Source organism: Callorhinchus milii, unplaced genomic scaffold (genome assembly GCF_018977255.1).
Source record: "Callorhinchus milii isolate IMCB2004 unplaced genomic scaffold, IMCB_Cmil_1.0 Scaffold2, whole genome shotgun sequence".
NCBI classification, from domain to species: domain Eukaryota; kingdom Metazoa; phylum Chordata; class Chondrichthyes; order Chimaeriformes; family Callorhinchidae; genus Callorhinchus; species Callorhinchus milii.
Window position 1 is genome coordinate 59,676,498 of NW_024704743.1, and position 13,753 is coordinate 59,690,250.

Consider the following 13,753-nt stretch of genomic DNA (forward strand, 5'->3'; position numbering starts at 1 on the left):
AACACAACCAGCAGAGGGGGGGGGAAAAAAATCCTGGCTGGCCTTCCCGTCCCTAACCCTGGAAAGGCTGGGGTATTTGGATTTTTGGATTAAGAGATCTGCCAAGGCATAATAAACTGGTGGAATAGGAACCATAGGCCAAATAGCCTGTTCCTATGTTACGAATGACTGACCCCAGTGCCATACTTTACTAAATGACCATTTCTATTACACACTCACTGATACCATAGACTAGCCTCTTTACTATTGCATTACTTGGTGCTATGAAGAAACTGCTGCTTGGAGGGGCTCGTAAAACAGCAGGTCTTCTATTCTATGAAACTGCAAAGTGGAAAAAAGAATGTTACTTCTAACACTTCAATGGAATAACCTAGATTGTCTCAACTCCCACTGCATTAAAATTGGCCGCTGATGTTGAGTTCATGTTTTATGTAAGGCAACAGTTTGAATGCTATTTGGAAGTTATATAACAATAATAATCCTTGCATTTGATATAGCGCCTTTCACATTGGGACAAAGTCTCACAACTTTTCACAGGGTGAAATGACAATTTTTTTATCCTGAGTGACTGATGGTCAGGATACTAGAAGAAATTATTCCCTCTTTTTGAATAATGCAATGGGGTCTTTAACATTCATCTGAACAGGCAGATAGGACCTCGGTCTGGCGTCTCATCCAAAGAACACCGTTGGCAAAGCAGCGCCCTGCACTGGAGTGTCAGCCCAGATTGTGAGCTCAACCCACAACCTTCTGACTCAGAGGCAAGAGTGCTACCCACTAAGGGTAACTGACACCTTATGGCTTCAACTAAAATTGGAATAAAAAAATGTTTCGTCTTTTAGGCACTCCTAAGAAATTATGTCAACCTGTTGATGATGAAATTTAATAAGGAAACTAATTGCTGTGCTGAGTGTACACGTCCAAGTATATTTGAGGGATAATTAAGTTGATTAATAAATAAGTCTTGGATTTATTTTAATGCTTCCATGTGTTTTCAATCACTGGCAATGTGTGGCGTGTCAGTTTTATGAATAAACTGGGGAAATATCTAACAGATTTAACCAAATATCTCTGCAAAATTTAACATTCTTTGCAGATTTCTGCTGACTCCTTTGATGATATGTAAGTTTGGAAATCTGAGTTTTGTTTGCATTTCACATTAGTGTAATAACAGTCCTTAATCCTTAACCTGCTTGCATGCCACCTTAAACCTCTTGCATCATATTTTAAGATGACTCCGAAAACTAGTCATAAATCATAAAGATCGCCAGTGACTATTTTATTTCTTAATTGTTTTGACACTAATTTTATTCCATATTTGAATATAATATTGCCTCTATCATAAAAGCATGCTCTTACTAGTTACCTATACATAAACAAAGCTGCTGTTTTATGTCCAGATATAACATACTCAGTTACAATACATAGTGTTACACTACATAACAGATTAAGAGTTAGCTATAGAAAAACAGTTTAGATTACATCACATAGTGTGCTGCTTATTTTTTTACAGAACAGTTTATTAATCTTGAACCCATTGTGCATTCTGCATTTAGAACTTTCTCTGAAGTGGAATAAAAGGTTAAACCATTTATTGCAGGTTATCTGTTCAAAACTGGTTTTGCAACACTTTACTATTTATTAGACATACTTTTTCATGAGTTTTTACTGCTTAAACTGTGGGAATTTGCCTTAGAAATGTTGACAAAATTGGTACCCTAATAGTGCCTTTCAGCAAATTGCTCAGCAAGTGTACACTAATAGGATGCAGCGACATGCATGAGTTCTGCACTATCCATAGGTTATGGTTTAATGTAAGGTGCACTCTCACACAAACATCAGTGATATTTGGTCATATAGTCCTGTATTTTAACTTAGATTAGAGCAATCTATTCAAGGATTTTACTTTTAACTCTAATTTCTTGATATGCCACTAAGAATGGCATTTAGTTTCCAGTCAGCTACTTTATGTGTTTCATTGCCAAGCATCAGTTGTTGTGCAGAATGATAACCCCTAAACCTTTTATATTCTGAAAAAGAAACACTGAACATTCTGGAGCTGCAGGTAAAAAGATGCAGCTAAAAGGATTCACCCCCCCACCCCGGATGAAATGGACTTGGATATTGAAGATGTATGAGTGGGCGTGATTAAATAGCAAACGACCAGAGGCTTGAACAGATTTTAAAAGGATTTAACTATTCGGAGGGAGAAGTCAGAATATGTCAGCCAGAATTTGCTCTGCAATCCCAGAGGATTGAACCTTCTGTCATGTTATCGTGGTATATTTAAATTAAATAAAATATTTTCTCAGATTGTGCACGCGTGTGCCGTGTTTCGTGATTTTGCCATTTTACTAATATCGCACATCAGACACCTCCCGGTATGTCCAAATTATTTTGATCTCGTCCTTTCAGAATACACACCTTATCATCATCCCATTACAACATCACAGGCCTCTACCATCCTTCCTCGTAACCCATTCACAACCATTAATTAAATATTTTTGGCAGAAAAATAAGCAGCATTGAGCTCTATACAATGCCTATGTTGTTACTTTACATTATTTCCACATCCCCAGCCACTTCCCTCCAAGTTTAAGACAACTCCAGATGGTGGCATTAAGAAGAGACAGAAATTCCTCTGGTCCTAGAATTAGACTATGTTCTTAACATTTCAATGTTTAAAAATTCTTAAATAGTCTTCACTAGGGAGCTGGTTTTTCATAGGTCTTAAAAGATATGTGGAAAAAATGGCTCCAAAATTAAGACTGTATTTAAGAATTTTCCAAATTATCTACCATTAAAACATTAAGAATATAGTCTAAATTTAGAATCAGGTGGAATTTCTGAGCCCAGGGCACTGATTTAATTTAACAGGCTTGATGATGTCATGTCAATATGGTACCATTAATATTCTGGAAGGACGAGATCAAATAGGGAGAACGGCCTCCGTCTTCATCCGAACCTTTCTTGTGATCTGTAGCACAGCACAGAAATCACAAGGTAACTTCCACGATAAATCCCCCTGAGACTGGCACATGAAATCTCAGATATTAGCAAGTAATATCTGCAGGGAGCATATCCAGTCAGTGGAGAAAAAACAGCAACCTTTTTTTCCTAAGTACTTTTACAACATATTTTTACTTCAAAGGGATCTCCTCCTAATCAATAAAACATGAGGTTCAGTTTTCCAAAGAAAAATCAAGCTTCTTTCAGTTTATAACTTAATAGCTAAAACACAAACAGAAAATTTCCCTCATAAAATGAACTGCAAAGTAACCTGATCACTGGCTGTTGTTGGGGATGGAATTCATTCAGTATCAAAAACTGGTTTCATGTACTTGCTCTTAATTAGCAAATGTTAATACTATGGTTTTGTTGTAGTAATGAAAACACCAACCTTAACTGATGGCAAAACTATACAGGTTTGTTGTAGCAATCAAATTAACAGGATAGACATACTTCAATTCAAAGAACAAGATACAAGTAAAACACTGAAATGAAGGTGTGTGGGGAGCACAAGTACTGTTGGTACATTCACCCCTACTTATAAATATATATAAAAACATAAATTAAGAAATGGAAAAAATAACATGATATATTTATAGCAAGCTTTTGCTCCAGCAACATACTGTATTATGAATAAATGTACAGCACCTAATGGTTTTACGATTGCAACCATCATATGAGAATTAGAAACCTGCTCCAATAGCAAATACAATTTGTAGTTGCATTACTGTACATATTACTTTTTATAAGCAGGATTTTATTTTAATTAAAACAAGTCACTGAATAATTCACAGGGGAAATAAAAAGGTGAGCAACCTACCAGGAGGAACCGAGTAAATTCTTGGTATGTAAGGCGCTTTTGTCTTTGCTTCCCAAAATACAGCTCCACAAACTCAGAATTCCAGTTAAATGGAATATGCTGGTGTATAACGGTCTGGCCGAATATTTGCTTGACGTCATCTAGGCATTATTATGGTGAAAGATACAGAGTAGGAATTAGAAAGAGAGAAAAAAAATGCTCATGCTACCTGTAATTGAAGACAGAAAAACATTTCCATCAACATCCTAAGGCATGGAATTAATATGAATTTGACTCCTAAGTAACTTGAGGTCAAATGCTTGTCAGACTAAACTCGCTCTTCGGTGATATTCATATGCCATGACTTAGGTTAACTGTTTGTAGTGAGTAACCGATCAAGTGCCTAGTTTAACAATAACTACCCTCCAGTCTTACTGCAGAAATATCGTGCTATGCCAATTCTCATTGAGACATCAAAAGTATTTGGAGGTTGCTGGGGACATCTAACATATGTTTTAGTAAAATTATATTTCAGAAAGATCCAATATTTGCACAACAGAAATTAACCACTGAACACAACCTGTCATAAACCTTAATAGAACAGACCTTTTTGAACTTTCAAAACCAAGGTATTAAGAAAAAATTCTGTTCACAGAATTTTTACTTGTACACAGTGTAAGTAATGGAAGCTATAAGGAACTTGCCCGACAATCAGTACAAGCTGAACACTTTTCTCTGCTTTACTTCAATTTTACTGAATGAATGCATCCTCTGTGTAAATTATTTCAAAATTCCCATTGTTAAAAACAAATTACAGCAGATTTTTAAGTAAAATTTTACACAGAATTGTTAATTGGAATTTGGAACCACATTATTTAATAAATCTATATATTCTTCACAATATTTAAATAATAAACTTTCTCCCAAAAGTTGAGAGAACTGAAATGTTTTGATGAATTAAATTTTTTTCTTAAAAAGTACCATTTTATTTTAAACCGTTTTCCTTGAATTTAAACCACACACCTTGTGACACCCTCCATATTTGAAAGACTCGATATAAATGTAAACCTATTGTTGTAAACCAATACAAAGATCTGAAACACAAAGAGTACCAGGATTTCTAGACCCCAAAGAAATGTATGGAGTCAGTTGCATCTGTATCTTTCTGCAATCAGGATAGGAACAGAAACAGCTCTTGCGTTAACAAGCATTGAATGTAATACCAGGAACAGGGAACACCACTAAATCATTTAAACCCTACGGACTTGCATTATCGGCTTTTATGTACCTGTCAACACTTAATAGCAAGCACTAAGATCTTATAGTACTTCTGTCTCGCAGGTGCAAGAACATGTCAAACCTGCTTTCAGGATCAAGTTCTGTTTTGCATTAACCTTCAGAGTACAGTAACCTTATTGCAATATGTTGTTCCATGCCAGAGAGACCATGAATGGCACTAGTTAGTTCATGTACAGCAGTGGTGGCCAACCTTTATGGTCAGCCAACAAAGTAAATTTTATTGATTGAATATATCTTGATTTATGAAAGCAAAAAAAATCCACAACTTTTGGTTTTATCCTTACTTTTTCAGCGAACATTTAATTAGTCAAGGGCTTAGATAGATCGGAAGGTTTACACAAGTGACAAAAAAAAATTACACTTGTAAAGTGCCTTTCACTTCGGAAGGACATGAAGTAAAGCTAAAGTAGACAATTTGACTAACTGCAGATTAAACCTGGAATTCTTTAGATCAGGGATTCTCAAACTTTTTCATAGTGAACCTCCCTAAAATAAGAATAAACAAACAATTGTTTGTTAAACCACATAGTTTATTAAGACAACACAAAGAATTAAACATTATTTACTTTATACCAATAGGAATAATAAAGTAGAAGAACTTTGATCAGTATAGTTATGAGTATGAGTGTCAAACGTGCACATTCTATTTCATAAAGCACGGTTCTGTTCAAAAAGTTCATCTCTTATTGTCAGAAAACAATCCATTGATTGTCGGTGGATTGATCCATTGAGGATTGATTGACATGCAGCCAACAGAGCCCCACACCCTGTTTGCGCCTGACACAGTTCAGGTGACTCCACTATTGGTTGCCGTACACATCAAGGAGAGTGACTGTCACACCCTGTCAATCAATCATCGTCCTTCCCCCCACACCCATCCCCTGTTGTCACAGGGATTGTAATGGTGGGAAGCATTGTTTGCAGGGTTTGATTGTTGGGGAGTGGCTTTTCTGCGCTGTGGGGCAAGTGACCACTGCTGGGAAGTATGCAACTAGCTCCTCTCATGGCACACACCCTCACATCCCCAAGTTTGAGAGTCTCTGCACTTGATCATAATTTACACAACAGCAAAGTCTGGGAAGGAACAGGGGGAGCTGGATTTTGTGAACATAATCTGTATACAGGCAGTGCTGAATGAGTTAGAATTGAATTCAACCCAAAAAGTAAACAATGACTATTTTTATGCAATTTACAAGCAAGTCAGCAGCACAACTAACAGGCAATTGGCACTGAAACGGACAAGTAATCAGCTAAAAGTGACATAGTTCCATCAGAGAAACACAACATGAATGTGCAACTACTGATTAGCATCTAAAAAGATTTAAAGCAAGTGACATCAGGCCCCGCTCATTACACGTTTCTTTGTTATTACCTGTCCCTCATTTAACTAAACTAAATCATGCCTATTTCACTTATATCTGCCAAAATGTAATTGCAGGTCTGGAGGAGGTCTTGGTAATAGTAATTTAAACATGCTTGTGCCAGCAAGTACATGAACTGATTACTGATGATGTAATTACTTCAGCATTCCAAATTAACTGCAATCCAACTGGCTTCCCAAGTAATACAACACGACACTAGGGTTTTCAGTGGTCCAGCGGCGTCAGGGAAAACAATGAACTAACTACACACTTCTGGTGAGGGAAGTACGAGGAAGGACTGACCAGGAAAGTGTTTATAAAGGCAGATTTAAAGGCAGTTTTGCTTCAGTTGCATTGATACTGAGCTGGATTTTTTTGGGGGGCGGGAGGGTCACCCAGAAAGCACAAGAGCATGGCTTGATTGTATGTTGAGGTACTGCTGGTTTTAATCAGCTCAAACTTTATAGCTTGCCATTCAAACCAATGTCTGGCAAGCATCTCACTGCTTATTCAAGTAGGACCACCCTACTCATTTGGACTTCAGCCTCAGGGTTAACAGGAGCTGAGTGGGAAGTATCACTGCACCCAGTGATTCGCATGCCCTTCCAAGTCTTGTGGATGAGACAGGTGGTTCAACTGTCAACAACAACAACAACAAGATTCCATTTATAAAGCGCCTTTCACGTCAGGAGGACGTCCCAAGACGTCCCAACAGCAGTGACCTGGAATACTGTGGTCTGAACTAGCTTGGGAACCAGAAGACCTAGGTGGAAGATAGGTACCAGGAACTCCTTATGAAATGCATGAGAGCATTGAACCATCCTCCTGCCACAGTTCAGACATCCAACAAAGTGCAGGTTTCAGTTCTCACTTCGTGGATGGCAGGAACTAGGAGCTCCCAGTGAAATTCCTGATGAGTAGCACAGCTCTGAATGAAATGAGCGAGAGCATTGCCACCATCTTCCTGCTTGGACACACATGCCTTCCCATTGAGCCATGGTTACACATGTTGGAGAAGAGTTTCAGCAGCAGCCTCTGCAAACCAATTAAAGTGGATATCAAGCCCTGGATACATGAACTTGTGTTCATGAACGCCAGGTAATTCATTGGGATGACAGCAGCTGAATTGAGATGACAGCCAGCCACCCAATGTCGCGTACCCATTTTATTCAGCACCAGCTGCTTAATCCAGTTCCTCATGTGGGGGCTTCAGCACCTCGAGCAGTGCAGAATCATAATACCGCACTCGGTGGCATCTACAATCATGTCCAACTGAGTGTCCGTGTTCAAATGCTGAGTGCAGCACATGAGACCCCTAGGTGAGCCCAGCAGCAAAATATCGTCCACAAACAGAAGTGCTGCAATCCTGTCAGGAATGTTTGGAACATATATACAAAGTCCGTCCCCCCCAACGCCATCTAATAAATCATTGATGAACACATTGAATAAGAGGGATGACAGTGGGCAGCCTTGCTTTACCCCCTCTCGAGAGCAATCAGCTCAGTGTGTTTACCAGATCTCGTCGCTGGAATACACGTTCCATGACGTTAAGTTGTCTATCCCTGGTCTACATAATCTTGACAGGTTGTGAAAGTGTGGTCGCTTAGAAGGGTAGAGAATGAACCATTAGTAAAATAAAACTATTAATAAAATGGTCCATGGGCAGTAATCGTAGCTGGACAAGCAGCTGGAAGCTTGTCAGACAGTAATGGCAAGTAATTCAGCTTTAGCTGTTTTATCTCCAGCAGTACCCTAATGCACACTCTGGGGTCCCAAGCCTTGGCTCTTGTCAACCTGCGCTTTATGCTCCCTACAGGGAGATAATGCGAATTACATTCCAGATACAGGAAAACATCAATGCATGGGTGGAATACATATGAGGAACTCTGTCTGGTTTAGATACTGTTAAGCACATTAATGCATTTTTGCATGTGTCAGATACCGGCTGACCAAAAAGAAAAGTGACACTAGATTATGACTCTCCAAAAGAAGGGCAAACCAAATAGCAGCATTCTTATCATTCCAATTTGTCTTCTATCAAAAGGAATTGGAGCAAGTCTTGAAATCCAATGGTGCAATATCATAATGTTTCTCTAAATGTTTTGGAAACAATAAAAGTCAATGTTTCAGTTAACAGCAGAGGCCAGCAATTCCTCATTTAGAAAAATAACTACAGAAAAAAACAGAGGACTACACTTGCTGTTCTTACAAAAGATATGACTGTGCACCCTACAAAGTCTTTTCACTGTATGATACTATCAAAAAATCTTTTTGAAACTGAATGCTCTTGTAATGGTACTTACCAAATATGATGTCTCCTTTTCCCTTCTTGTCAAACAGTTGGAAAGCAACTTTGAACAAGGCATCTGGGGCACATAAAACATACTCAAATGCAAGGAAATCTTGAAAGGAGATCATCCTGTGTATGTAAAATAAACCAGGTTATTGTGTCACATGAACACTAAAGTAGAATTGAACTGGAGGCAAAGTCTTTCAATACAGCACTGCTTTACAGTCTGAGTGATTAACGTGGACGGGCGGGGGGAGAAGAAAAAGAGAGGGAACAATCTCATAGGACCTATAAAATGTTCAGGTACTTGGAATGGATACTAAGCTTTGCTTTTAAAAAAAACTTTTTATAGTGCTTATTGCAGCATTAACCTTGAAAAGTCAAATAAAACCAGTCATGATTTATGCAGAAAGCAGTCGTTGCTCAGTACTTGTGTACAGAATCCTTGCATATATGTTCCAATGCCCAAGACAGGAAACAAAAATGTCAATGTAATCAGCATTAGTATTTTCTGAAGATAATAATAATTCTTGCATTTGATATAGAGCCTTATCATGTCTTCGAGACATCTCAAAGCTTCACAGAATATACTGTAAAATGATTTGACTGTATATTTTGTGGGCAAAATGCAGCGGCTAATTGTGTCCTACAAACAATTGTCGATTGAGTGACTAAATTATTATTATTTTTTGAAGAGATTATTACCCCTGGAGAAGTGAAAAAACAAACTCTAAAGCACGCCCAACCACGAGTAATTTTGTAAAGTCAACACATACTGTAGTAAGCAACAAACCAGTGATCTTAACACAGTTTACTGGCATATCATTAAGAGATAAACCAAAAAATTGGTCTATTCACTGAAAGTAGTGAAAATGACAGAAAAAGAAATAGAATAAGAGAATACAATGGCAAGAACACAGTCCTCCAAAACAATTAATCTACCAAAATAGTACTGAGATATCTATCTTACAAAGTAATAACCCCGAATCCCTTTCATTTCTAAGAATTTGTGAAGTGCCTTTTGACTTCATTCGGAGATGCTACCCTACATGAAGGGTGCTTTGCAAATACAAGTGTTGGTTTTGACAGACTTCATACAATAGTTCCTTGCTATTTTTTCCCACAAACCTACCATTAACTGCAAATAATCTCCACAGAAGCCATTGTTCAACATTAATCCAACAGCCACTTCTGAGATGCTCACTGCAAGGATCAATGGATTTATTTGCCAAATCTGAACCGTATGAATGTTTGTGCTCATACTATTTGGTCCGTGCATGCAGGTCAAAGCAAAAGCAGGAAAGAGATATAGTGCATATACAGAAAACTCATTCACTTATTCCATACCTACAAATTTGACTAAAATAGTCACTACAATTGAAGGCAATTACCTGCTTAAAGTATTGTTTAAAAAAAATCACATTTTCTTACAATACTTAACTCCGAAACTCAGCTTGGTATCTTGGGCACTGAAGGCTATGGCGTGATCCTCGTTGTTGCTGAATAAAAATAAACTGTGATTTTAGTGGACAACCCAAAATGGCCTTTTTTTTCACAAAAAGAATCTTGAGCCCTGAAATGATGCAGCATATCTAGGATCAGTCTGTTTCCATAGTTGTAAACTGGAAGTGATTTAATGGAAGGAATCCAGAACCTTAGCAGGTGGGGCCTGGGTACTCTTAAATCCGAAATGCCATCTGGCTTTTTAAATAGTCACCGGACTATTCCGTTAGAAGCAGAAATGGCACCAGTCCTTCCCATTTCAAACTAGAACACTGCTGGACATTTAGAAAACATTACGAGCAATTCTCTGTAGGTTGTGGCATCTTACAATTTGTTAAAGTCTTGCAAACACATTTATTACAGAGAGATTTCTGTCACCTGAAACAATGCGACTATCAGATGCTGGGCAGATCTGAGCAATTTGGATACTGCTGTGCGCAATTGGCTGCCGAGTTTCTCCCACAAAATATAAAGTCCATTCACTTTACAGTATGTTCTGCGAAGCGCTTTGAGACGTCACAAAGATGTGATAAGGTGCCATATCAAAAGCAAGGATTATATTAAAGAGTTACTCCATCTTCTGAGATGTACTAGGAACTTGAGGAAAGACAGATAACAGTGCTGAAAACAGTACTCGTTGGGAAAACTGATGGATTGACATTGTAAAGTGCCATTTACACTGCAGACATGTGAGGTTTGATTGGATTACCACTGTCGTACTTAGTACTTTTTCTGTTTTACCAACCCTATTAATCTTCTTCTATACTAATAAAATGACAATGTCTGTCTGTGCTTCAAGAAGGATCTCAATAACTGATTGATGTAGAGACATGATTTATACCTCATCAGAAAGGTCTTGCATCTGGAAGTGACATGGGCATATTTGTTTTCGGGTATCTCCTAACGTTCTTGAGTTATGACCTAAAATATATTTTAGTCTTGGTTTTCTGCTGCAGTTATACCTGGTGGCCATCGAGTCAAAGTGGAGCTGTGGCATTGTGCAGTTACACCTGGTGGCCGAATCGGCTGGTGGTGGCACTGTGGCATTGTGCGTCACAGAGCACTCACGTAGCCAAGTGGTGGCGGGAACAAAATAAAGAACACAGACGAAGCTAAGCCATGGCAACAACAACAAAATTATATTTTTAAAGCGCCTTTCACGTCGGGAGGATGTCCCAGTAATTATAAATTATACATGCATAGTTATCATTATAAAGCTGCCTAAGTGAAAATCAAACCTTTAAATGATAAGTAAGTGCATCTGTCTGTGTGTCCATCTACATTCCATATTGGATCCTTTGGGTACAGCTAGTAGGATGATACCAGGGCTGGCAGACTACTGCTAACAGGACATAGGATAGGTTTGGCCTTTTCTCGTTACATATTTAAGAGAGGACCTAATAGAGGTGTTCAAAATTAAAAAGTGTTTGATAAGCTTAGCATAGAGACTGCTCCCACTACCCAGGTAACATAAATACGATAGTGACGAGGGAAACTAGAAGAGAATTTAGGAGGAATTACTTCACATAGAGGGTAATGAGAATATAGAAACATATAAAATTATACAATGGTCCTTCTGACCAATTCTCTTTCAAACCCTCAAATAGATTTCTTCCCAATGATGGGAGGCAATTTTTTTTTAAAAAGATTATAAATGGGCAATCATGGATAAGTGTAAAATGATTGAGTAGTGCTGAAAATGTAAACTTTAGTTTCTTTCCCTTCCCTCACATTACACCTCCCTTGTGTTGAAGTAAGGGTTCTAACAGTATTCTAGAATTATTTTTTCTGCTTTTACTTGCTTTTTTATTTTTAACCAGTGTGAAATTCCCACGATAACCACTGAAATTATCTCTTGAATGCGACCATTAATTTAGCTCTAATCTTTGGAGTGATGGGCTGAACGTCTTTCATCCAACCGTCTCATGATTATGTTGTAAATATCAGTTGGCAATTAATGTTGTAATAGATTATTTCAGTTTTTCGTGTGAAAAGTGACAAATGGCACATAAGCGATGTACAGGGATATAACACTGACAGTGCAAAATGACTACGTCAAAGATACGTAGTGTAGGAAGAGTAGGCAATGCAGCTCATTGAGTATGCTCCAGCAAGATGGATCAAAAATATCAGAACACAAAGTGTGATAATTTTAAAACCACACATTGCTTGCTCATAGCTGTTTTTTCAATAAACAATTTGTTCACGTTTCACTGCCGTCTTGTTACTCAGAATTCTTTCCTCCCTTCCCTAGTTTCGGGGCAAATGTATTGTTACAATAAACTGCTGAGTCAAACTCCATCATCTTCCATGCAAATTAACAACTTCCTAGAATTAGGATGACTTAAAAAGTTCAGCTGTCCGTACAGAGTTTGATCTTCAATGTTTTTTTAAAAAAGTGATCAATTTCTAGAAAAACAAATGTCTCGTAATTTGATCAGGATCCAGAACTCTTTTATTCATTTTCCATGGAAAGTTCAAAACCACTGTAAAATGATAAAATCTGGTACAGTTTCAGAAACAGGAAAGCATCACAAACAGGATGATTTAAAAGATATCCCTTGAGACATGATGAAAATTAGAACCACTGGGAGTGCAGACAAGAACGAAATAACTTCAGACAAAGGAAAGAAACAAGATTTGACAAGTAAATAATTCCAAATGCCAGTTCCAAATATTCTGCAAATGTTTTCAGCTAGTACAGAAAAAAATTAAATCAACCTTGAATTAAGCACACCAGTAGCAATAATACTTGGTGATTGGTTAAAATATTAATACTTCTAGATTTTTTTTTGCCCTCAGCAGATGTAAAACCAATGTGCAATTATCAATTCTTAGTTTCCAAGGACCAAGTAAAACCAATTGACATCGCCTGATCAAGACAATATTTTCCATCTTTTTCCATGAGTAACTAAATTTTGGGGGGTTAGAAATAATTTTACTAGACATCTGTCTCTATCTAGAAGCAATGTGATCACCACAAAAACTACAATGTGGAAAATTGATCTTTAGGATGACCTCCAGTTTAAGCTAAATTTCATCTCCTTTACCAGCTGAATGCAGATCACGTGACTTTCAACAAGCAGATTAAATCGGAATGGATTATCATTTTTGTAGTCTTGTGCTCCACTAATTCACAAGTAAACTATTAGGTTGTTTTTAAATTCTAAAACAGATCGCTCAATTGCAACAGGCTTATATCACAGACAATAACCTGCTTAAAAAAAAGCAAAGGAATTTCACACCTAATTTCAGCTTCAATTCACGTGGAAGAATCACAGCAATTTCACCAGGTAAAACACACAGAACGAGATTCCACAGAAATAAAATTTATAACTGATATGCAATATTATATGATTACCCAAATCACAGTCAACATATGGAGTCCTGGAACTTAGTGATTAGAGCATTTGCCTCGCAAGCGAGAGAACCTGGGTTTGATTCGCAGGCGGGGCGAGTTTCCTTACTCCACACGCCTCTGTTCACCTAGCA

At 37.7% G+C, this 13,753-nt stretch overlaps 1 protein-coding gene across 1 annotated transcript in view; it reads right to left on the reverse strand.

Annotated features, from left to right (window-relative positions):
• LOC103185982 (calcium-binding mitochondrial carrier protein Aralar2) overlaps positions 1 to 13,753 on the reverse strand; it is an 87,557-nt gene that overhangs the window by 45,683 nt on the left and 28,121 nt on the right. The window contains exons 4-5 of the mRNA XM_042332030.1: positions 8,772 to 8,887; positions 3,830 to 3,969 (exon numbers count right to left, since the gene is read on the reverse strand). Of these exons, the coding sequence (XP_042187964.1) occupies positions 3,830 to 3,969; positions 8,772 to 8,887 (256 nt within the window). The remainder of the gene's footprint in view (positions 1 to 3,829; positions 3,970 to 8,771; positions 8,888 to 13,753) is intronic.